Source organism: Scatophagus argus, chromosome 11 (genome assembly GCF_020382885.2).
Source record: "Scatophagus argus isolate fScaArg1 chromosome 11, fScaArg1.pri, whole genome shotgun sequence".
Lineage (NCBI taxonomy): Eukaryota > Metazoa > Chordata > Actinopteri > Scatophagidae > Scatophagus > Scatophagus argus.
Genome location: NC_058503.1, coordinates 6,194,372 through 6,217,482, shown reverse-complemented (window position 1 = coordinate 6,217,482; position 23,111 = coordinate 6,194,372). Strand labels below are relative to the sequence as shown.

General features: G+C 41.7%; 2 protein-coding genes across 2 annotated transcripts; one reads left to right on the top strand and one right to left on the bottom strand.

Moving 5' to 3' along the window:
* The first annotated feature begins 193 nt into the window (after positions 1–193).
* On the top strand, positions 194–19,723 carry sestd1 (SEC14 and spectrin domains 1). The gene is made up of 19 exons (XM_046404269.1): positions 194–452; positions 3,050–3,119; positions 3,260–3,368; positions 4,765–4,855; positions 4,940–5,053; positions 8,822–8,935; positions 9,058–9,152; positions 9,289–9,344; positions 10,248–10,322; positions 10,995–11,152; positions 13,981–14,103; positions 14,522–14,716; positions 15,044–15,158; positions 15,306–15,471; positions 15,626–15,707; positions 15,805–15,927; positions 16,219–16,410; positions 16,682–16,785; positions 17,868–19,723. The coding sequence occupies exons 2-19, from the start codon at positions 3,050–3,052 to the stop codon at positions 18,133–18,135; spliced, it is 2,250 nt and encodes a 749-aa protein (XP_046260225.1). The 5' UTR covers positions 194–452; the 3' UTR covers positions 18,136–19,723.
* A 375-nt stretch (positions 19,724–20,098) lies between these two features.
* dnajc15 (DnaJ (Hsp40) homolog, subfamily C, member 15) lies at positions 20,099–22,773 on the bottom strand. Its single transcript, XM_046404270.1, has 6 exons — positions 22,617–22,773; positions 22,062–22,113; positions 21,729–21,802; positions 21,239–21,315; positions 21,031–21,101; positions 20,099–20,685 (listed from the first exon to the last, which is right to left on the bottom strand). Exons 1-6 carry the CDS (start codon positions 22,722–22,724, stop codon positions 20,615–20,617), a joined length of 453 nt encoding a protein of 150 aa, XP_046260226.1. The 5' UTR covers positions 22,725–22,773; the 3' UTR covers positions 20,099–20,614.
* Between the last annotated feature and the right edge of the window lie 338 nt (positions 22,774–23,111).

Sequence of the window (23,111 nt, the reverse complement as noted above, 5' to 3'; positions counted from 1 at the left end):
TTAGCAGTATGATGAGTATTTGTGTTATTACTTCGAATACTGCTTCCACCAGTATTTAATTCATATTTGACTTAAATCATGAATTTTCTCTGCAAAAGTTGATAAACATGTTCTTCCATACATCCACGACTCCTCCAGGCTTTTATTTGGAATGATGCTTTACCGGAAGTTCAATTCTTTTATTCAACTTCACTGAGACTGCGCAGAGCAGCGAGGTCCACCGCCTGGTTTCTGTGTTTCCACTGTTATTGAAAGCGAACGGATAGCAAACTAAGATGTTCGTTGTTTTATAATGGAAAACAGACTGAACGCCTGCTGAAAAATCAGCCTAAGAGGAGGAGGAGAAAGGCGAGAGGAAGAACAGCAGAGGAAAAGGAGAGACAGAGGAGAAAAGGAGGGGGACCCAGGAGAAAAAAATCGGGACAGTATAATGGTGCAGAATTGACCGAAAGGTAAGAGAATTCGCGTGATCAATACTTCTTGCTGGTTGACCAGTTGTCGATGCTGAATAGATCGAGGCTGAGGTTAAGGAGGTTAGAACCGCAGCCGCCGCAGTCTGCAGCTGCTAAATGTAGGTCATTGTGTCTGTGGGCCGAGCCGAACCAACCCGAGACAAACCGAGCCGGTCCGGGCCGTCCTGCAGCTGCAGGTAGGCCGCAGGCAGGCTGTGGAAGAAGAGGAGGGTGAAGATAAAGCCCTGCAGCAGGACTGACTGGTGCTGCAGTTACCAAACTCAGTCATTCACTCAAATGCTGTTACTTCTACTACCAGTAACAGTGACAATGATGATAATAATAATATTTGTCCCAAATAGTGAAATCAACACAACCCATACAATAATAAACACAAACAATAATGTTTAGTTAACTTAAAAATAAAAGCCCCTAAAACCCTCTGTTCCTGGCTAGAGAAGCTTCAATTGATGTTAAACTTTGGACTAAATGCGTTTTATTTTAATTGTTTTCTCGTTCAATTCTGAAATACTGTGTTTCATCAGTGGGTTTGGTTTGTGCAGATCTGATAGACACTCCACTGTTTAAATCGCATTGCAGAAAAGTGCGTCATGTTGCTTGAAATGTTCAGTATACAGTAATAAATACTGTAGACGAAGTACGAATATATTGTATACATATGCACACATACTAACATAAAACAAAACGAAAACGTATAAACAATGTCATAAAAGGAGGTATGTTTTGTACGGAGGTGTGAGTCATCGGTTCCTGTGTGACAGTTTTAAAGCAATAAATGAACTGAATCTGGTGCATATACACTATATAGAGAAAAATATTGTGACACACCTCTATTATTGAATTCAGGTGTGGTATGGGGCTGTTTTTCAGGGGTTGGGCTGGACCCCTGCCTTCCAGTGAAGGCAAATCTTAATGCTTCAGCATACCAAGACATTTTGGACAATGCTGTGCTGCCAGCTTTGTGGCAGCAGTTTGGGGAAGGTTCTTTTCTATTCCAGCATGACTGTGCCCCAGTGCACAAAGCCATGTGCACTGGGATGGTCAAAAATTCCCACAGAAACACTCCAAAATCAACAGACATTCAAATGCATAGAAAAGTTGAAAGATTTATGAAGAAGTTAAACATTTTGGGAAATAACCTACATTTTATTCACTTCTCTTGATGAAATTTAGAAGAGAAGATTGATGCCACTCTCAGCAGAAGCCTGGAGATGGTTAGCTTAGCCCAGCGCAAAGACAGGAAACAGGTGAAAAACAGCTAGTCTGGCTTTGGCCAAAGATAATAAAATCTGCCTACCAGCATCTATAAAGCTCAGCAGTCAACCAACCGACCGCTGGCTGAAACTTCCTATTTGGCATACAGACAGCAATCCTCTAATCTAACCCTCAGAGCACTGGATAAGAAATTATACAGTACACAATGGTAATTCAAACCAGCAAAGTGCAGAGAGAGCAGTAACACGATCGCACATGTTGAACCATCCAGAGGGTGGTGTTGATATATGAAGTGTAGGGCAGAGGAAACAGGCGAGTTTCTGTGTTGTTTCCTCCTTCAGTTCTAACGAGGGCTGCATCATTACCAATCGAAACTATCGATTATTCAACTAAAATGACATTTGACAGGAATGTTGACTGCTTGATTCACTGCCTGACAACTTTAACTGTGCAAAAACACACAAACACAGATGGAACAGACAGTAAATCACAGGCCAAGCTGAATGCGAGGCCAGCAATCTGAATCTGCTGGGAGAAATGCCAGCTGAGGGGAAAATCCATGTGGAAAATCACTGTGCTGTCTCTATAATATCCCTGTGATACTTAAGCTGGGGTTTGTGGCGTGTCTGTGCTGCGTCAGTGTTCAGCGGGAACGCCTCAGTAGTTGACTTTATCAACCATAATGCCAATAGGTAATGTGTTTGTCATCTGAGGAGTGAGATTACTGTGCTTTCTTGACATTTTTGACTTGTACGATATTTCTATAATTCCACGATACTCTTGCAGTAACAGCTGCTCACGTGAAGCAGTAGTACCCAAAGCTGTGAGCTGCTGTCAGAGCAAGTGTGCTAGTGACATGTTTGGAAGTGTGGGCCTGTGGTTTTCTAGTACCTGAACATGTGAACTAGTGACTGAGTGTTTGCGTAGGTGTCTCAGCCTGTGGTCTAGTGTGTGAACCTGTGGGGTAGGTTCAGAGATGGTGGCCTAATGTTTGACACTGTGGCAAACTAGTGTCTGACAGAAAAAAAAAGTTAATGTAAGGCTTTAGCAGTCTGGTTTATAAGTCAAGTGGGAATTAGCATTGCATTTCCTGTTTGTGTTTGTATCCTTCGTAACTCAACCAAGAAACCCTGTCCTAGGAAATAAAGAGGGAACTTCATACTAACAGGACTTAAACTTTTGAAGCTTTGGCTACCACGAACTGCAGGAGTTTACTTTAGAATGTGTGTGGAATCCCTTCATAGCCAGTAGGGACAAGAAGAACAGTTTACAGTGACCAAAAACCTTTACAGTGTAAATATGAACCTGTGAAAAAGAAAAAAAAAATCTGTCCTTTAAATTGTGTTTGTGTGTGTCTACAGATGTCCAGCATTAACATGGAAGCAACCACCATCCTCGCCATCCTTAAGAAGAAGCTGGCCTTTCTGTCAGGTAAAACACACACACGGGCTGCGTGATGTCACGTCTGCATGTGTTTCTCCAGTGTGAGGACTGTATCATGTCGCTTTACAGACACCTTGGTCAGTTGTCACATGTGTCCCATCTCTGCTGCTCTGTCTGTCTGTCTTCAGGAGGCAAAGACAGACGCAGTGGTCTGATCCTGACTATCCCTCTCAGCTCGGATCAGACCAGCATGGAGGAGCTCAGCGCCACATTGGACTACCTGCTCAGTATTCCCAGGTGCATGCACACACACACACACACACACACACACACACAGTCCTGGCAGCTGTCGTGACACTCTGCTATGTGTCTGTGTATAGTTATGTTAACAAAACACTGTCTCGTCTCATTTTTAATGCCTTTACACATGCTTGGATTTCACTTGTCATTGAAGAGCTCCTGGACCTGTATCCAGTCCAGCATGTTCAGCTGCACTGTAAAAGGCTTAACGGATGATTGCAGCGTATTAGAGTTTGAGTCTTACGGTGCTGTCGTAAACATGAGACAACCCTGTTTATGAGATGACCTGTCCCCTTACAACATTCTTTTGGTTGAAAAAGACTGGACTGGAGTCTAGTCTGATCAGATCAGTCCTGGACACAAGCCTTGTTTTGTGGGGGAAGTCCTCCCAAGAGCTTTAAAAAACATTTCTTCTGTAAAAGTGAAATACTTTGGTTAAAGCATACCATTAATTTCCGTAGCTTGGTTTTCAGTCGTGTGCTCTTACCGTCTCCTGTCAGGAAGAGGCCTGAGTGATTTTTCGCTGGTTGTTGGCAGTCTGTCTTTTTAAGCTCCTCATCATGACTTTTGCTGACAGCGGCACTCCTTGGCAGCCTGACAGATGTGTCAGTCCCTGTTTCATTTCTGCAGTAAAGATGTGACTTTTGACTTGTTATCTCTTTATTTGCTCCAAAACACATTACACAAGCTCTTTTTAAAGTCCTACTGGTTGAACCGGCCTTCACAGAACTTTTAAAGCTGACTAACACTAAGGAAGACACTCTGAGTGACTTAAAGAACTCACTAGCGTTATCAAATTAACAAACAATCCAGAGTTCCACAGCAGGGTTACAGTCTCTGTTCAAAAGTAGGACCTGTTGCTGCAAAAGTTGAATAGAATGGGATTCCAATATTTTCAATAAAAAATATATTGTTTCATATTCAGGGCAATACCATATTTTCCAGACTTTTGTGTACTTTTGGATATTGTTTATAGTGGTTACGTAGTAACTCAAGTAATTTCTGAGAGCCGAGAATACAGCAGGCATATGGGGAGTGCAGTGTTATTATAACTGAGAGAAATGATATCCTGATGTACAAACGTAAGGCCAAGTTGTAATCAACTTGAATTACCCTTTAAGTCTCTGAAAATAAATCTGCCAGTCACTATAGTTTAAAGTCTGTTGGTGTTTGGAAGCTCCAGCAGCCATCATTTGAGCTGGCTTTATTATAACGTTCAAACGTTTACTTTGTAAGCAGATGGACACAAATGCACCACTCTGACACTATGAGGCAACTTATCTTAATTTACACACAAATTATGGAAAAGCAGGAACAAAGTCAGTTTGGATGGTCAACCCAAAAACAGTGCATGGGAAGGAAACTGTATGTAAATGTTGCTGTTCTCCCACAGTGAGAAGTGTAAGGCTCGGGGCTTCACCGTTATCGTGGACGGACGTAAGTCTCAGTGGAACATTGTGAAGACTGTGGTGCTCATGCTGCAGGTACAAACACATTGCGGGTCTCGATAATGGCATACACAACCGAATCACTTTGCCAGGATGATGATGCTACTGATGCTCTTTCAGAATGTGATTCCAGCCGAGGTGTCACTGGTTTGTGTGGTGAAGCCAGATGAATTCTGGGATAAGAAGGTCACACACTTTTGCTTCTGGAAGGAGAAAGACCGTCTGGGCTTTGAGGTGAGTCTCTCAGCTCAAACCAGGTTCTGGTTTTGTTTACACTCACTCAGCTCCCTTTATGGATCTGAAAGGTACCTGAAACAATTTTGGAAGCTAAAAACTTCTGAGGATTTTCAAAATTTGTACTTGCTTTTGTCTAAATAATTACACAGAGGTTTTGTTAACTGAAGACCATTATAAAGATAATTTTGGACATGTGATAGATGATGATAGACATGTCACATATCTCTGTTGTCTATTCGCTTTACATCTAATATACAGTAAGGTATTCTGGATGACTGGGACAAATCAACACAAATGATCCTGTGATCAAACTTGTGCAGTTGAGAGGCAAAAATTCAGTTAGCTTTATTCCCAAGTCAGCACATAGCCACACTTTGGGTTGGTGATGCACAGTATCAGTGGTCTCTGTGAACGGCTTGTAAACACAGATAACGTTTGACTGGAATTTCTCCCATTTGTCCGGAACACTGAAATCTTCCAGGACACATGGACCGGCAACAGTTTTTTCTAATGGAAACTCTGATTGTATCTCCACTCCTGCCAGTAGTTGAGAAATCTTTTTGTCTAGCGCTTGGCCTCCTTTCCCAAAACACTTAAATAAGGGTTCCATATTGATGGAGTAAACTGTTTGTACTGAGACCAGTTGGAAAAATCCAGTTTTTATTCTAATGTTGAAACAATCTCAGAGACAAACAAACTGTCTGCATTTCCTTTTCTTGGCCCTTGTGAGGACAGTTTGGTCCAAAACGCACACACACACAAGCACACACACACACACACACACACACACACTATCTGATACCAAACAGAGAGAAACTGAGCCAGTTATGATAACCTTGAGTGTCTTTCACTCTCCTGAGTGCTGTTGTAAATCTGAGCCACGATTGATGTATGAAATGTGTGTTTGTGTGACAGAGAGACCTTTTCGGCCAGTCTCCACCTATATTACAGCCCATGGTTTTTACTGACAGAGATCACTAGTCACTGTGACCCAGATTTCTGCAGCCATGTTGGCTCCGCAGTTGTTGCCACGGTAACGGGGGCAAGTTGGTAGGTCTGTAGCGACTTGAAAGTTGCTGCAGATAGATAATCCATCACAGTAAATGTAGATGACTTTGGTTTTTAGTCACACTGCAGTTACCATTGTGAGCTGAGAGCAGAGGCTGTTCCTGGTGGTGTGTTCAAGGGCGGTCCGACATTTAAGAGTCAATTAACAGTTTTAATTCTAGTCACAATGTCCCTGTTTGTCATTTAGGTGGGTTAGAGTGCTCATCTTCTTCATGTTTTTTTAGTACTCACTCACTTCACACACACACACACACAAACACACAAACACACACACACACACACAAACACACACAGCTGTTGGAAGGGAGATTCCGGTGACGGTGTTGAAATGTGACTCATCTTAACTATGGAGTGTGTGTGTGTGTGTGTGGATTTCTCAGTGGGGTGTGCATTGTACAGCTGCCTTAAAGTCTGACCTTACATTTAAATAAACACTCACACACACTGAGATGAGTCCAGTTTCTCTGACAGTGTCTGCTGCGTGACAGCTGGGGGTCAGATTTACTACCAGCTGAGTGTCCAGGTGTATTTGTAAAGGAATCTTACATACAAATACAACTCAAAGTGCTTTACTGAGTGATAAGACAACATAAAAGGATAAAACACATAAATTGGTGAAGTTCATAGCAGAAGATCTTTTTGTAAAACCTTAGATCAGCTCACGGACTGCCTGTCGCCAAATTTAGAAAAATCTCTGGGTATTCGAAGCAGCAGTTTGTCTTGTGATCCAAGAACTCTGCTGGGTTGATACACTGAAGAAAAAGCTAGAAATTATAATCTGGTCTCTCTCTCAAGAATGATTCTGTACTTTTCCTAAATGTTCTTGGTATAAAGTAGTAGTAGTAGTAGTAATAGTAGTACCGTAGTAGTAATTTTAACAATAAAGAAGTAAAAAGTGACTTGAAAAAGGATCTCATTGTGATTCTTTAGTGCTGACTGCAGTGACTCCTAACTGTTACGTAGGACTATGACTACATCTGTTGGGCCAAAACACCCTCCCTCACATACTACAGGACTCAGGACTGAGATAATGTGTGTGTGAGCTGCATACACACATGTGCTGCTCCTCCTCCCTCATGTCTCCTCCTCATGTCTCAACTTAGTAGGAATGCAAGAGCTTGATGCGAGGATGAAGGAACTGTATTTAACACCGTCAAATGCTCCAGCTTCATTTTAAAGAGACTGCAGTTAATTGTCATGCGTGATCAACCGTCCTGTTTGGGCAGAAATTATTAAGTGGTGGTGCTAACTGGTGCTACTCCAGTTATACCACCTATAGCTCTTATTTGTGTTTAATAATTATTGGTAATTGGAGGTGGTCATTTCTGGTTCCTTGAGTTTGTCATTTGATGCAGCAAAATTGATACTGCAGCTTCCACAGCTGTTTGCCACTCCTTTCATATTCCCATCAGATCAGCTGACCAATCAATACACAGATTTTACTGAAGCCTCTTGTCTCACTCCTTGACACACATTTAGGGTTTAGGAACATCCTTGATTATGATGACCTTGGTCTATTTTTTGGTCTCTGGCTGGAGGACAGATAAGGAAGCACAATCTGCAGAATGAAAAGCAAGCACTTCCATGATTATTTTCACTCATCCTTCATTGTGAACAAAGTTACATATGATTCAATATAAAATGCAAGAGGAAACTTACTTATACTGTATATTATTCCTAGTAGCAGAATATATTCAGATCCAATATATTCAGAAGTACTAAGACCACTAAGAAAACTCTCCACAACAAGTAAAAGTCCTGCACTCAGAAACTTAACTTAATTTTACTTGCTTACTTAAGTAAAAGTATCTTAGTATTGTCAGCAAAGTTATCAGAAGTACTCATTGTGTAGTAAAATGTTCCTAGTGAGTGCTATAATGTTTGGATTAATGTTACAGCTGCATTAATGCATATGTTACATTCCGATGTTAAGGTTAAGTTCATTTTAACTACTTTAGGTACTGTTGGCTGGTTTAATCTACAGCAATCTGCACCATATTCAAAAAGATCATCACGTGTTTTATTAGCTCAGAAAAATAGCCAACAGTTTCTGGCTTTGTGGTGATGCATTTTACAGCTAAACCAAAAGGGTTTTTAAATAGTTTATTTAACTTAATTTTCTAAACACATAAAGGCACCTCTTAGATGTAGTGAAGTAAAAGTATATACATGAAATGCAAACACTCAAGTCAAGTACAAATACCTGAATTTTGTGTTAAGTATAGTACTTGAGTAAATTTTCCCACTTGCATTCCACCAATGATTATTCATTTTGAGTTGGATTCATTTTTAATTTCAGTGTTTTGTTCCTCATTGTCTTGTGTTGCCCAGCTGAGATAATCCAGTAATGTTTGCACGATGTCTGACATATATAGAAGAGTTTAATGTGACATTAATTAAACAGACGTTAATGGGGACATTTGACTGCACTCATTCTCGTCATGTCATTAACTTTTTTATTATGCTGGGTTGGTATTGGGAAAGTCCCAGTCTCTGAATGGCTGAACGAGTGCAGTTTTCCAATCCAAAGTGATCTGATTATTCAGTCTGTGATGGTGACCGTAGCTCACAGATATGTAACTCAGCTGTAGATCATTAATATTAATTCCATGTTTCAGCCAAAGTACAAAATTAAACTCTTTTGTCATTGTTTGATTAATAGGCTCTTTTCATACTGGTGTCTGTGCTTCCTGTCAGGTGATCCTGGTTTCGGCCAATAAGTTGACTCGTTATATTGAACCCTGTCAGCTGACAGATGATTTTGGAGGAAGCCTGGACTACGACCACAACGACTGGCTCAACAAGAGACTGGTTAGTATTTTGTTAATATAAAATCATATGTTTCTTGTTTTTATAACTTTAAAATGCTTGTTGTGTCGGTAACCTGGCACCAGGTCTGAGCATGTCTGTTTTTTATTTGTCATTTGTTTCAGGTTTTTGAGAAGTTCACCAAAGAGTCAACATCACTGCTGGATGAGCTCTCGATTATCAATGAAAGTGACAAGAGCAGCTCAGTGGACAAGGACAAGTACGCTCACACACACACACACACACACACACACACACACACACACACACACACACACACAGACACACACAGAGCTTCAGTTTATGAAAGATAGGCGGGTGAAATCCAGAACTTTGTGTCTGTCTGTCCTCTGCAGATCAGCTGACTGTGTCCTCTTGCCATCTTTTGACCCTGAGACTGTCCTTCAGACTGGTAAATATCATCTCCTCTCATCTAAGCTTCTGTCAGATTTATTTATTGATCTTGAGCTCAAGGAGAATCCGGAGTCATCGGTACAGAGGCAGTACAGAGGGCTGCGTGTGATGCTACCCAGTTCTGACCTGACAAATCCTGAGCCTGATAGTCTTTTATACAACTTAGAGAATGCTCAAGAAAGTTTCACCCATTCTTGGCAAAAGCCCAAAATAGACGATAAGGACGGGACTGAGCCTCTACTTCATTGGTGAAACAGACAAAACAACAGTCAAGACTCGCCCAATGAGCATCCAGTCATCTGCCACTGTCAAGGCCTTGGTATCAAACGGCTCTTCAGCTATCTCCAGGAGAGATTCAGTACAACGGTGATGACCAAGGTCAACCCCTGACCCAAAGGAAACCGAGAGAGAAGGAAAAGAATTCACTTTCAAAACCAGCACCACATTTTCAACTTTTTTCCTTGTTTACTTGCTGTGTACACAACTGCTGATCTATGCTACGGCTCTCTGGGCACGAACTCTGAGTAGTGAGTGAGAGAATGTAATCATGGATCCAAATATCCACCTGGAGGATGTAGGTGGAGAGAAGGAGGTCGTGGATACTTAGTCTGCTTCCACCAAGACCTGGAACTTAGAAAGACACGATGGATGGATGGATAGATAGATGGACGATGGAGGGCTGTGTTTACTGTACTGAGCAGCCTGTGTCTGTGTGTGAAAGAGGTGAAAGGAGTCTTTGTTTATGGTACCACCCTCCTCCCTCTACCGGCTCCTTTCATAATGTAACAGCATGTACACAAACACTGGTGCATCATTGTTTCAAATGCTTTTATAACAGGCTCAAACCAACCCTCTTTCTCTCTCTCTCACCCTCTCTCTCTTTCTGTCTGCCTGTCTGCAGGTCACGAGCTGCTGTCGGAGCTGCAGCAGCGTCGCTTTAACGGCTCAGAGGGAGGAGGAGGAGGAGGGCAGGGAGGTGAGGAAGCAGCTGTCAGTCATTCAGGTTTCTTTTAGTAGGTCCATCCTGACAGATGGATGGATGGATGACTGAAAAGATATCATCTGTATTGTTATGTGCAGAATACACATCAGCATCAACTGTACCAGATTTGACCATATGAACAGTTTAGTCCATGTATATTGGACAAATACAGTTTTTTTGCCATTTGTCCTCTGTAAACCACCACATTGAAATGAAATACTCAAGATGTGAGCAAAGTGAAGGCTAATTTACCAACTTCAGAGCTTTATCTGCTTGATATGTCATGGACTAAATTTGGCTTTGAAAAGGCATCTCAGCTTTTTGTTCCCTCATTTATGAACCACCAAAAATGGGAATGGGGGTATAAAAATGGCTATAATTCTTAAATGGTTAATGCTACACTTTTGTCAAACCCCTTGAATTACAGCTGAAAGTCTTCATTTCGCTCACATTTTTAGTGTTTCGTTTCAAATTCAGGTTGGTGGTGTACAGAGGTCAAATGCCAAAAAACTTGTTCCAATATATATGGACCTAACTGTGCCTATACCATATTTCTCTGTGATCTCTGTTATTACATCTCAACGGCACATTCAAATCCGGTGTGATTGCTGCTTCATTATATACACACGTCTTCTTCCTGACTCCTCCCTGTTTTCTGCCCTCCAGGTCCAGCTTGGTGTCCCATGGAGGAGGAGCTGCTGGCTCAGCCTCAGGTGATGAAGCTCCTGGACTCGCTCAGAGAGCAGTACACCAGATACCAGGAGCTGTGCAGGCAGCGAAATAAACGCACGCAGCTAGACGAGATCCACGCCAAGGTCATGCAGGTAACATGCACACACATGACTAAAACATAACTGAGACCTCATATTGTTAAGAACTTCATATGTAACCTGTGAGATTAAACAAAGGAGGTATAACATTCCCCCCGTCTCTTGACTTTAAGCTAAGCTTCTCATCTAATATGGTTTTATGTCGATATTGGCATATATATTTGGGTTTTGTAAATGTGGGTAAACCAATAGGCCATTTACAAAACCCAAATATATATGGGTTTTGTAAATGTGGGTAAACCAATAGGCCATTTACTCCTTTCCAATAGACTTGTTTGTCCATAGATTAATATAGAAGAACTAGATACCAAATTCAAAGATGGTGCCTGTTCTGTCCAGTAAGAATTGCTCACCTGGAGTGTACAACTCACAACAGTTTCACAGATGTCTCATTTCTAATTTAAATGATGGTCTTTGTGGAAAACGCTTTTGGGCTGAAGTGGAATTTCTTTGGTGCAGTACCAGGAGGGTCCACATTCAACATCATTAATGCGCTGGAAAACAGAACAGGAGAAAACAGCAGGTCCTGTACATTATGAGAGCGCATGTTAAAACTTGATTTAAAAAAAAAAGTCTTAGCCAACTCGTCGTATCCTCTATTAGACATATGATTCAAGATTGTCTTTATTGTCATTGTATGTTTGAATCCAGCAAATTTTGTAGAGCTACTCTACTGGTGTATACAGCACAAGATACAAAACACAACACAAAAAATGAAACAACCAATTAATATACAAAAATTCAAAACAATTAAAACCATGTCATAAAAAGTAATAAACATTGAGGGCAAATGTTAGGTCGTAGTGTTTCTATTATTCAGTGTGCTGATGGCTCTGTGGAAAAACTGTCCCTGTGGTTCGTTTTTTTTTTTTACTGCCCTGTAGCGTCTGCCAGGCGGCAGCAGTTGGAAGATGTGGTGGCCGGGGTGGGTGGAGTTTTTAATGATGTTGTTTGCTCTGCTGAGGTATCATAATGTGGCCAGGTCCTCCAGTGGGCAGCCAGTGCAGTGATCTTTTCTGCCATGTTAATCACTATTTGCAGAGCTTTTTTTTATCTGCTGTGGAACAACTCACACGCTACACTGAGATAGAGTATGTTTAAAAGCTCTTGATGGTCACCTGGTAGAGAGTCGCCAGTAGCTTCCTCTCGCCGTTGGTCCTCCTGAGCTCTCTCAGGAAGTACGGCTTCTGTTGTGCTTTTTCCACAGCTGCCTTTGTCCTTCAGGACAGTGTTACTGAGCAGCTTCACTGCCCTGCAGCACTCAAGTAGAAGTAGACTTTACTGTGGCTTCTGGGGTTCCTGTAGCTGCAGGGGCTGATGGGTAACACCACTGTCTTGGAGAAGAGCCTAAAGTTGCCATGGTGACCACAACATGTCGGTCACTAGCCTGGAGGATTTGAAGTGTGGGGTTGGCCTATTTTTTTAATCAAAGTGTGTGTGTGTGTTGTCTCTTTAAGGCATCGCTGACCTGATAAATACAATTAAATTATGATACTGACACACACACACATCTGGATAGACAGTTCCAGCTGTTACTGTACTGTATTACACTACAGTGAATATTTCATCTTCAACTTGTCACAAATTCATGATCACTATCCTGTATATGATTATATTTTGTAGAGGGAAAAACAGGCAGCCTTCATAAAGGATTTTTATTTAATATGTAATATTTGTGTTGTATAAAAATATAAAAGACGTGTCATTACTGAACGAGGCACACTCAGTTTCCACAAACGGCTGTGAATATTGGGGAAAATACAAGTATCTTGATAAAATAAGTGATCATAAGAAAGACCCACAGGGAAGGGAATTCTTCTTCAGAGGGACACTCCTCTGATTTTACATATGAAGCTCCGTTTATGATGTCTTTGTAGTTATCTCGGACTAAACCTGAGCCTTCACATTTTGAACGTGCAGATGATGCAAACTTGAGACATGGAGGCTGAAAGAGATGTGGTCATTTACCAGACAGAGAGGGTTTATCTGAAGACTCATTGAGTTGCAGTGTGGGAAATGTAGTAACCAGTGTTTTAGTGTCAGTTCACTAGTTTAGTGTAACTGGCTTGAAGAACGTTGCTGATGACCAGCCGGTGTTGCTGCGTTGTGTGATTGGGCGTTGCAGCGTGATGCTGGGTTGTGTTTCTCTTGAGTCCATTCTGTTTTAACTTTTTACTGCTGGGCTATGTGTTTTCTTTTCTGTAACCCATGTGGTCCACAGTGCCGCAGCCTAAACACACTACCTACACAGAAAATGAATGTGTTGTGTTTTCATTGCAGTGGCTGATGAGGATGTAGTACAATGTACTGTACCTGATTCTGATTTTAGACATCAATTTTCAGTTTCATTTTTTTCTATGTTACTTGTAAATATATCTGTGTTGTCAAAGCATACCAAGGAAAATAAAAAGTAAAAGAGATTTATTTATTCTATAGTTAAAGATTTATGGATTGTAACTGTGAAAGAAAATATTGATGGATGTGAGACCTCCATGAGAGACAAGTAGAGTCTTGGAGCCTCCTATTGGTGGCTCAACTGCACTGCAACTCAGAAACTTAATCCAGAGTGATGAAGGTCCTAAAACGCCACAACGTGTCTCCCAGAAGGCATTTTTCACAGCAGACATTTGGCAACACACAGTAGGAGAAGAGGGAGTGTACAAAAATGAAGTTAATTATGGCTGAATAAATTCTTGTTGTCTAATCTGTAACACCGTCTGTAGAGAAGATGAATGGGGACTTTCCACTCGTAGAACCAGTACTCCCCACTTTTCCCTCTGCATGTGATCACTAATTTTTTGATTTATCTGTCTGTATCTCAGGTGGTCACCTGGCTTCAGGGTCCAGGATCAGAGCTGTTGAAGACCCAACACGAGATCGGAGACTCAATGCGAGCTGCTCAGGCCCTGCAGCAGAAACACGAGGAGATTGAGAGCCAGCACAGTGTAATGCAACACGCTGAACACACACACACACACGTACACATGATCGTGTCACAAATACAAACTGATGAACAGATGTGGAGTTAAAAACAGATCACAGTGGAGTTTGTCTTTTGATGCCACCATTCTGCTGTTTGTAGCTTTACTGTGAAAAGATCGCAGAAACTAATGAACTCTTACGGCATTTCACATGACACTAAAATGTTGTGATCACACTCGTGCGTTACACAGGGCAACATGGGCACATCTGATCTGTTTTGAAAAGAACTATGGGTTTATGAAGGATTAATAGCTATTATCTCAGCTTCTGTGTCGATGGAAAATTACATTTCACAAATTTTGTGTCAGTGCACTATGCAGGGTAGCCATTTTAGTTACACTGATGGTAAATGTGTGCATTGGACTGATTATGTGTGCGCAGGAGTGGTTTGCAGTGTACGTGGAGCTGAACCAGCAGATTGCTGCTCTGCTCAGTGCCGGGGAGGAGGAGGAAGTAGTGGAGCTGAAGGCGCTGCAGCAGCAGCTGAGTGACGTCTGCTACAGGCAGGCGGCTCAGCTGGAGGGCCGACAGAACATCCTTCAGGCAGCGCACAGCTTCCACAGCACCACACAGGAGGTAACACACACACACGCACTGTATCAGCTGATGTTTGTGCTGAATGTTCAGACTGGAACTTTCATCTTTGTGTGTCCTGTAAAGGGTTAGCTTAGCACAAAGACTGCAGGCAGGGGGAAACTGCTAGCTTTGCCCATAAACAGTTTCTCGTAATTTTAGCAGTTCTTCAGGAGGTGAACTTATGGATGAACTGTTGGTCTGGTCTAAAAATTAAAACCAGAAGTTTCCAGGATGAAGCCTAAATGGGCACGTGGCAACAAAATAAAAGTGTGAAAGTGTCTGTGATTTATTGTGGAAAAAACAAGAGCTCTGTGTCCATCTCTGCAGTTGTCCCAGCAGTTGGACGGTCTACTGGGCATGCTCTGTGCTGACGTGGCTCCAGCTGATGGCGCTTCAATTCAACAAAACCTCAAACTGTTGGAGGAGAAGCTGCAGGCTGTTGGTTTGTGCTCTGAAAGATAAATCTTTTTCTCTAAAATGATACCACTTTTTTGTGATGTTTATTAAGTGGATGCATCTATGGTGAAACATTGTTAAGTGATGGGGGTAGTAAAGTTCCTCTGTCATTAACCGTCTCCACTCCACACAGAGGCAGGTCTGGCTTCTCTGCGTCAGAAGGGGGGGCTGTTGCTTGAGCAGATGTGCAGCCAGCCGTCATGGTCTCTGGAGGAAACCGAGAGTCCAGCCGGAGAACAGCAGGACAATGTTCAGCACATCCAGGGTGTGATGGAGGAGATGCAGCTCCGCAAGCAGAGGTGACCCTCTTCTTCTCTGTCTTTTCACTGCAGGCTTCAGCAGGGAGCCGCCTCAAGTTTCTTTTATCAGTCTTTCTGACAGTGATGCTGAGGGTTATGTGGATGAAGTCTTTAACTGTGTGTGTGTGTGTGTGTGTGTGTGTGTGTGCTGCAGGTGTGAGGACATGGTGGATGTGAGGAGGCTGAAGATGCTGCAGATGGTTCAGTTGTTCAAATGTGAAGAAGACGCTTTACAGGTAGGACACACAACAGAAACAACACAGAAAAACACACACAGCAATACTTCCTGCATTTATGAGATGATGATCTGTGTGTGTGTGTGTGTGTGTTCAGGCAGTAGAGTGGCTTGGTGAGTTGTTGGACGCCCTGTTGAAGACTCATGTCAGACTGGGCGACGATGCTCAGGAGACCAGGAACATGTTGGACAAACACAGGAAGTTTGTGGACGTTGCTCAGGTGAGACACTGTGCGATAACTCAAAGTAATTTGATTTTTTGTTAATGTTAAAATATTGATGAGAGTAGCTTTAAATGGCAGTTCACATCAACACCATTTTACACCTGGATAATGAGTGTGAGAAATGACTACATAAAAACATTAAACTGTCCTCAGTGGTATCTAAGTCTGTACCACAGGTACAGTTAATTAAAAAACTATGAGCTTCAAGAAACAACAAAGGATGAAATCATTCTGAAAACAGAAGAATAACGGGCAGATTTATCTCCGTCTTCCTGTCTTTTCTTTCAGAGCACCTATGATTACGGCCGTCAGCTGCTGCAGGCGACCGTCGTCCTCTGTCAGTCTCTGCGCTGTACAACGCGCTCGTCTGGAGACACTCTGCCACGACTCAACCGAGTCTGGAAACAGTTTACCGTCAGCACTGAGGAGCGACAACAGCGACTGGAGCTGGCTCTGAGCTTCCACACCGCCGCTGAAAAGGTGAGACAGGCTGACAGAGAGAGACCTCACTGTGTTATTATTATTATTATTATTATTATTAGGTATAAGGTGATGGCGCAACAGTACCTGGATGAGGAAACTAGACTTGATCTGTACATTAGCATGGCAATATTTTTAGCTGATATTGGGTCTAAATTAAAAATGTCCCCGCCTAATCTACTTCACACTTACCCTTGCACACCACTGCAGCCACATGGGCATTGAAAGCATACGTAGATTTGCCTTTAGTGCATGTATTTCTGCGTTTCAGGTGTTACAACAGGAATGCGTGGATGTAGAGTCTCTGGATGATGTTGACTCTTCGGGGAAAACTCTGCTGGACAGACTGACCATGCCTGTTATCTTCCCTGATGGGTACGTAAATACACACACAGAATCTTTTTTTTGTCACTTTTGGAGGACTTTTCACCGACGTACATTCCCTGCAGACCCTCACCTTAACTATAACTGCTCCATGTCTCACCCCACCCCATACTGTCCCTCCTTTATTGGCCTGTTTGGGTCAGGGGAAACAAGCTGTGTAGACAGGACTGACATATTATCACCTCTTAACTGACTACAGTTAGACATTTGGGGTAACATTTCCATTCATTTGGAGCTGTGTGTCTGGCTGCGTAGTAAATGTAAGTGCAATATTCACTGTCTTTTAGCTCTCTTTTGGGTCTCTACCAGCTTGTGAGAAAAATACTACCAGTCACTAGACTGCTGCAGCCAGTCTGCTGTTTGATACTGAGCAGATAGTGTACACTGGGCACCCATGATAACTTTGGCTGGAAACATGTCTGCCTGTTCATCCGTTTGTCACAATTTTGTGAACACGATGTCTCAAGATCTCCAATATAGCACAACCATCCACTTGGACTCAAAGATGAACAGATTAGGTTGTGGTGCTAAAATTCCATTATCACATCAAATAAACACAGTTGTAGCCATAACTCAAGGATTCGTACACTAATTATGACAAAACTTCACACAAATATCTGATAGGATAAAATGAAGAATTGATGATATTTTACATTCAAATGACCAAAAGATAAATTTAACTGTGATCATATCAACTGTGTCATAATGTTTTCTGTCCATTATTCAACCACCATATTTGTAGGCTTCTTTGCTGGAACATCCACATATGAAGATTTGTAGTCCCCCATAAGCTAACTTGTTTTTATGATATTGAGCTTCAGGTGATTGTTGTTACACCATGTGAAACATGATAAAGCTCAGTCACCACATATATGAGTCAGGGCTGACATGGATGCAAGCAGCAGCTTGACTGGTGCTGATGCTTACAAATGTGAGGCCATATTTCTATTTAGCACTTTATAAATGACACAAACAAGGGACTCCTTTTACACACAAGCAGTCTTTAGTGATAAATGCAAGTACACAAACACACATATACACAAAACTTCTAACTTGAATTGATGTTGTCTCAGGAGTGAGCAGTACTTTGGGAGTCCGAGTGAAACAGCATCAGCAGCTGAGGGTATCAGAGAGCGCCTCCTGCTAGTGGAGGAGCGACGGCTGCAACTGCAGGAGGCGAGGCTTCATAATGAGGATGAGGAGGAAGTGATAAATGGGCAGGAGGCACGACTGGACGTGATTGGAGAGGAACTGAGCGAGAAAGAGGAGCAAGATGAGGAGGACGAAGAGGAAGCGGAGCAACAGGATGAAGACTTAGAGAGGGCTACACAGGACTGCTAATGGATCGCTGACGTTAAACCGAGCAGCCTTAATGAAGTTCGTCAACGAAGGGCTGCTGATTTATTTTCACCGAAACCACTGATTTGTTCTCCCCGAAGCAGGAAAGCCATCGGCTGGTTGCTTTTCCCTCAGTGCAGCAGTACTGATACTGATGGTGTTTCTTTATATTAAGACCACATTTCCCATCAGCCTCACTGCTTACCCTTCTTGAAAGAGGATGTTGATGTGATTGATGTGATATGATGATCTCTCACTCAGTTCAGCAGAAGCTGTGAGAACTTTACCATCGCTCGCTTTGGAAGAACAGCATCCTCTAACTGTTTTTTTTGTGCCGTGCAATTCCACAAATTTCCTTCCGAAAGTGACCCACAAATGTAAAATACTGGAGTTATTTGCTAGAATTATTGACATTCATGTCTCTGAATGCTCCGATGACGATCAACTGTAAAATAATCAGTTTGGATAAGAATACTCCTAATGTACGCCTAACGCCATCTCCGCCTTCCCAGCATGCCATTCGTTCATCCAAGCGGGTGAAGCTTCCATGGTGCTAACACGGTTACCAAGGTTTGTGTCTGTGCCTCCTCTGACTTCCCACTAGATGTTAATCTTAATTCATTATTATTTGTCTGTTTGTATTTGTCTGCTGAGTCATTGGCAGCTCTCGCACACTCAGCGCAGTGTTTGTCCTTCTTTATACTAAAGAGGGGGTCTAGTCTCTTTTACGTGGGTCCAAATGTGCAGATGGCAAATGACCGGAGTCAGAACTGTCAGAACTCGCAGCAGTGAGTGGTGCTGTGGCCTCAGCACCCTGATCCTTACTCTGTGATTTGAATAGCGTGTGCAGTGCGCAGGTCACAGATGGGGCCAACAGATGGGGCGAACAGCGATGTAACATTTTAGTGCCTGCTCGCACTGATATTGCACCAGTCAAATTGCAATATTAACACTGGTGGTTGGTACCAAAAATTCATGCCCACTAGACAATGTCAAATAAAAAGGACACTAACACATGAGAAAAGAATATAAAATTTAAATTTTGCACAAAATATAATAATTTGTGCTCTTGATTAAACATTTTTTTACAGGATGATGAACTGTTGCTGCCATGGTAAAAAGTTTGATGATACTGCAGATGTCATCCAGTCCATAAAAACTGGATTGCACAAAGGGGCAAGATTTGTAATATGATACAAGAGTGCAAATTATGTAACACAAATAGATTTTGCATCCAAATTATAACTTTTTTGACACCTCCTGGGCTCCTAATTTTGGCAACTATAGATTTGACCAAATAAAGGGAAAAGTATGAAGGAGAGAGCAGTTCAGTGTCCATACTGACAGCAGTGAGACTGGTGGTCATTTGCCAACATGATGACATGAGAACAGGACAGATTCTTTTTGTATTTATTTGACTGTTTTCAAGCAAACCTTGGTGTAATTTGTTGGTGTTCTTGACCAATAACTGCTGCTGTAAGTGTAACGGGCAAATACTGCGTCTTGCTCTTGTCCTCCCTGTTCAATGACATTCAGTATACAGTGACATCAGTATGACATCAACCTCTCAATAAAGAAGCCTTTTCAACAAGCTCTGAGGTGGTGTGTGTGTGTCTGCTTTCTTCCTTTTTTTTTTTTTTAAACAATGGCAGAAAACTGTTACATCAACAAATGAAACAGAGAGACTAACATTCAACAGTGCATTTCTAAAACATAATGGCTGCTGTGATGTGGAATTCCCAAAGCCTTTAACACAGCGCTTAAGAAAACTAGTGAATCACTGAGCTCACAAGTCTTGTTGGATGCAGCAGGTAACTCACAAATACTTCAGCCATACAGAAAAAGACACTTCCTTGGCAGTACTAAAAATACTTCATTAAGTCAGCCAAGTTCATGCAGGTTTGACATGCCTGCACAAAGAGCCACAGTCACTCTATTCCAACAACAAATAATGCACAGGTTTTCAAATCAAGTTTATTTAAAAAAGAAAGTTTCACCATTTTCACATTAACTGTTTAAATGTGGAAATATCTAAATTCATTATTCTATTGTTCCCTAAATAGATTAATTATTAAATAATACCTTGTTGCTGACCTTGCTGACATTTGTACACATAATATTTTATACACAGCATAACAAATCCTGAATCCAGTTGCAGAATGGAACCTTTTTTTTAAGCGACTTCTTGCTGTAGAAAACGTACCACTAAACTCTACAACTTTGTCAGTTATTTCAAGTCAATGACCTTCATGCTTGGTTAAGACAAATATTTATATGTTCACAATAATGACAACTTATGTGAAAGATCTGTAATCCTGTTATGAAAATTGTCATGAAAGCACATTTTTTTGCCATCTCCAGGAGCCTGAGTGGATGCCTTGGTGTGATGTTCATGCTAATGGGGCAGTACTATGAAGCTGAGATCATGTACAAGGTGATGGAAGGTGATGGAAGTTTTAAAAACGTCTGTTAACAGTGCAGGTCATCGCCGGGTCTCCTTGTCCAGAAGGTCTTTGGCTTCGTTGATCTTTGCAGCGAGGTACGGTGACCCGCCTGCAGGGACGCACGCACGCACACACACAAAAAAGTTTTAGTCTGACTCAATGATGACTCCTTTAGCACTCATCCATCCAGAAGATTTTCAAACACTAATACTGAGGTCTGTACCAATCCAATTTCCATCCCTTTTACTTTGTGTATCAATATCTACCATCACAGTTTAAGTGAATATGCTGAACCCAACTTTAGTCTGTGAAATTAATTACTAAAAACAGCATATTTGCACAATATGATGATTTCTAGGGTTTTGACATTTTACACATCAACAACAACTAACCGCAGCCTAAGAGGTAGCTGCCCTTTGTCTTTGTCACTCTAAGGGTGAGAGCTTTAGCTTACCTTTATCTGGATGGTTGAGGACCATGATCCTCCGGTGGGCCTCACGTACCTTGGTCTTAGTGCTGACTGGACTGGACACAAAAGGAACAATACATCCATGTGAGCAATCACTGCTCTCTTGAACAATGAGAGACAAATACTGAAGGACTGCGCTCATAAGTTAACAAATTAACAATTAAGAACTGCTAGCTACACCATATTTTATTACCTGATGCCAAGGATGAGGCTGGCCTCTCGTTTGGACATCTTCTGCTCGAAACCTCCTTTGTAATACGATGAGAAAGCCTGTGGTGGCAGAGGGATTAGAGTATTGCTTTATATCAAGGTGAGCTTGTTTACTGCATAGAAACTAAACACTCGTGTGTCAAAACAGAAGTCGACTTTTACTCATTTAATTGTGCAGTCGTTCAGACTAAAGTCTGGCTGAAGCTGAATCCACATTAACATCCACATCAAACCAGTTTTGCCTGGCCTGATTAATATTCTGAGGAGGAACATGTATTTTCAAATACTGAAGATATGAACTCACTTAACAGTTAGGTGCATAATAATAAGTAGGGAATATGTAAAAGTCAAGTGTATCAAGTGCAGGAAAACTTATAACTATACCAAACATGTAAGATCGAGATGTAACACTTAGCAAAACAGGACTGCATAATACCATCACATCATGTTTCGGAGGATAATTAACCACTCACTGAGGAGGGCATCTTCTTGGCAGTTTCAGACAAGACTTGTCCAAGAGGTTTCCACAGCTGGAATGCATAGCGGCCTGGAGATAAAACACGTACATGATATAGTTGCAAAGTAAATTTCTAAATGAAAAGGCAGCAACAAAAAGCAAAGAAGAAATCCATGAAGAAAACTCCTGTCTCTAAACAAAGTCAATGCAAAAACAATAAGCAGGGGGTCACGGTATCAATTTAAACAAAACGAAGGAGTAAAGAAAAAAACGAAAAAGAATAATGCACTTATATATCCAGACATTATTATCTTAGTAAATTATTCATCTTGTATCAAAGTGTTCTTACCTGCAAAGCCCGCAGCAGCCACACCGAGACCGACTGCGATCAGAGTCCCTCCCTGCCACCAACACAAAACATGCTGCTGTTACCACTTCTGACAGGTCATGTAACACCGCTGACGGAAGATTTGTGTGGCAGCTTGGCGACCAAAACTGATATATAATCACGTTAACTCATTCTTTATAGTGATGTTACTGTGCAGTTCAAGTCATGTATCATTTTACATGCTCTCTCGTCAGACTAATCGTCCACAGACTGTGTCGTGCGGTTACATCAGGTGCGAGCGAAGCGAACTAAGATGGTCAGCTAGTTAGCTAAGTTGACTTAATGAGAATAAACGCTGTTTTCTGCTTTATGCGGTACTTTGACCCAACTTTGCGTTAATTGTCAAGACATCATATTCCAAATATTGGTTTTAGGGTGACTTCTAACGCCACGGTGCGTGGCTTTACGTTAGCGGTCATTGAGGTTAACGTTGCGTACTTTCTCAGGCAACTAAAGCCAGGCTAGTTTATTTTGACTGACTCCACAAATGTGTTCAGTATAAAAACAGACACGTACCAGCCGTCTGTCTATCTCTGCGTCACCCTTAACGTTTGTTTTCGAAGCATATTCAGCATATCGCATCAGGTCTCCTCCATCCACGGTTACTCCACCGGCGTTCGCCATGTTGCCTCCGCGGCGATGTCAACGCTCCATAGCACATCCGCTTGTAGATTTCAAAATAAAACTCGATGATGTTGCAGTTACTTTACCTTAACACTTTATTCTCGCTTTTTTCTTTCTCTCTGTGTCCTTTGGCTCTGTATCCTTTTCATCGTCTCCCTCCCTTTGTTTTTCTCCTCTCTTCACTTTTCATTCTATCTCTTTTTTCATTGTTTATGCCTACTTGTCTCTTATCTTTTTCCGTTGTTTCTGTTCTTTACTCAAGTCAACCGTTTTTCAGATTTTTTTCCTCCTGTCCCCACCTTTATACACCACCTTTCATTACTGAGGCAACATCATGCTAATTCTTTATTAAATGTCTGAATATTTTAAAAGACAATATTTTGCATA

Bases quoted from the DNA above. Each gene is read 5' to 3' on its own strand.
- dnajc15 (XM_046404270.1), bottom strand. From the start codon at position 22,724: ATGGCGAACGCCGGTGGAGTAACCGTGGATGGAGGAGACCTGATGCGA. The intron at 21,102-21,238 runs GTAATAAAATAT...TTTTGTGTCCAG, and splicing joins AGCCTCATCCTTGGCATCAG to TCCAGTCAGCACTAAGACCA. The intron at 20,686-21,030 runs GTAAGCTAAAGC...GCGTCCCTGCAG, and splicing joins CCTCAACCATCCAGATAAAG to GCGGGTCACCGTACCTCGCT.
- sestd1 (XM_046404269.1), top strand. From the start codon at position 3,050: ATGTCCAGCATTAACATGGAAGCAACCACCATCCTCGCCATCCTTAAG. The intron at 3,120-3,259 runs GTAAAACACACA...GTCTGTCTTCAG, and splicing joins GAAGCTGGCCTTTCTGTCAG to GAGGCAAAGACAGACGCAGT. The intron at 15,928-16,218 runs GTGAGACACTGT...CTTTTCTTTCAG, and splicing joins AGTTTGTGGACGTTGCTCAG to AGCACCTATGATTACGGCCG.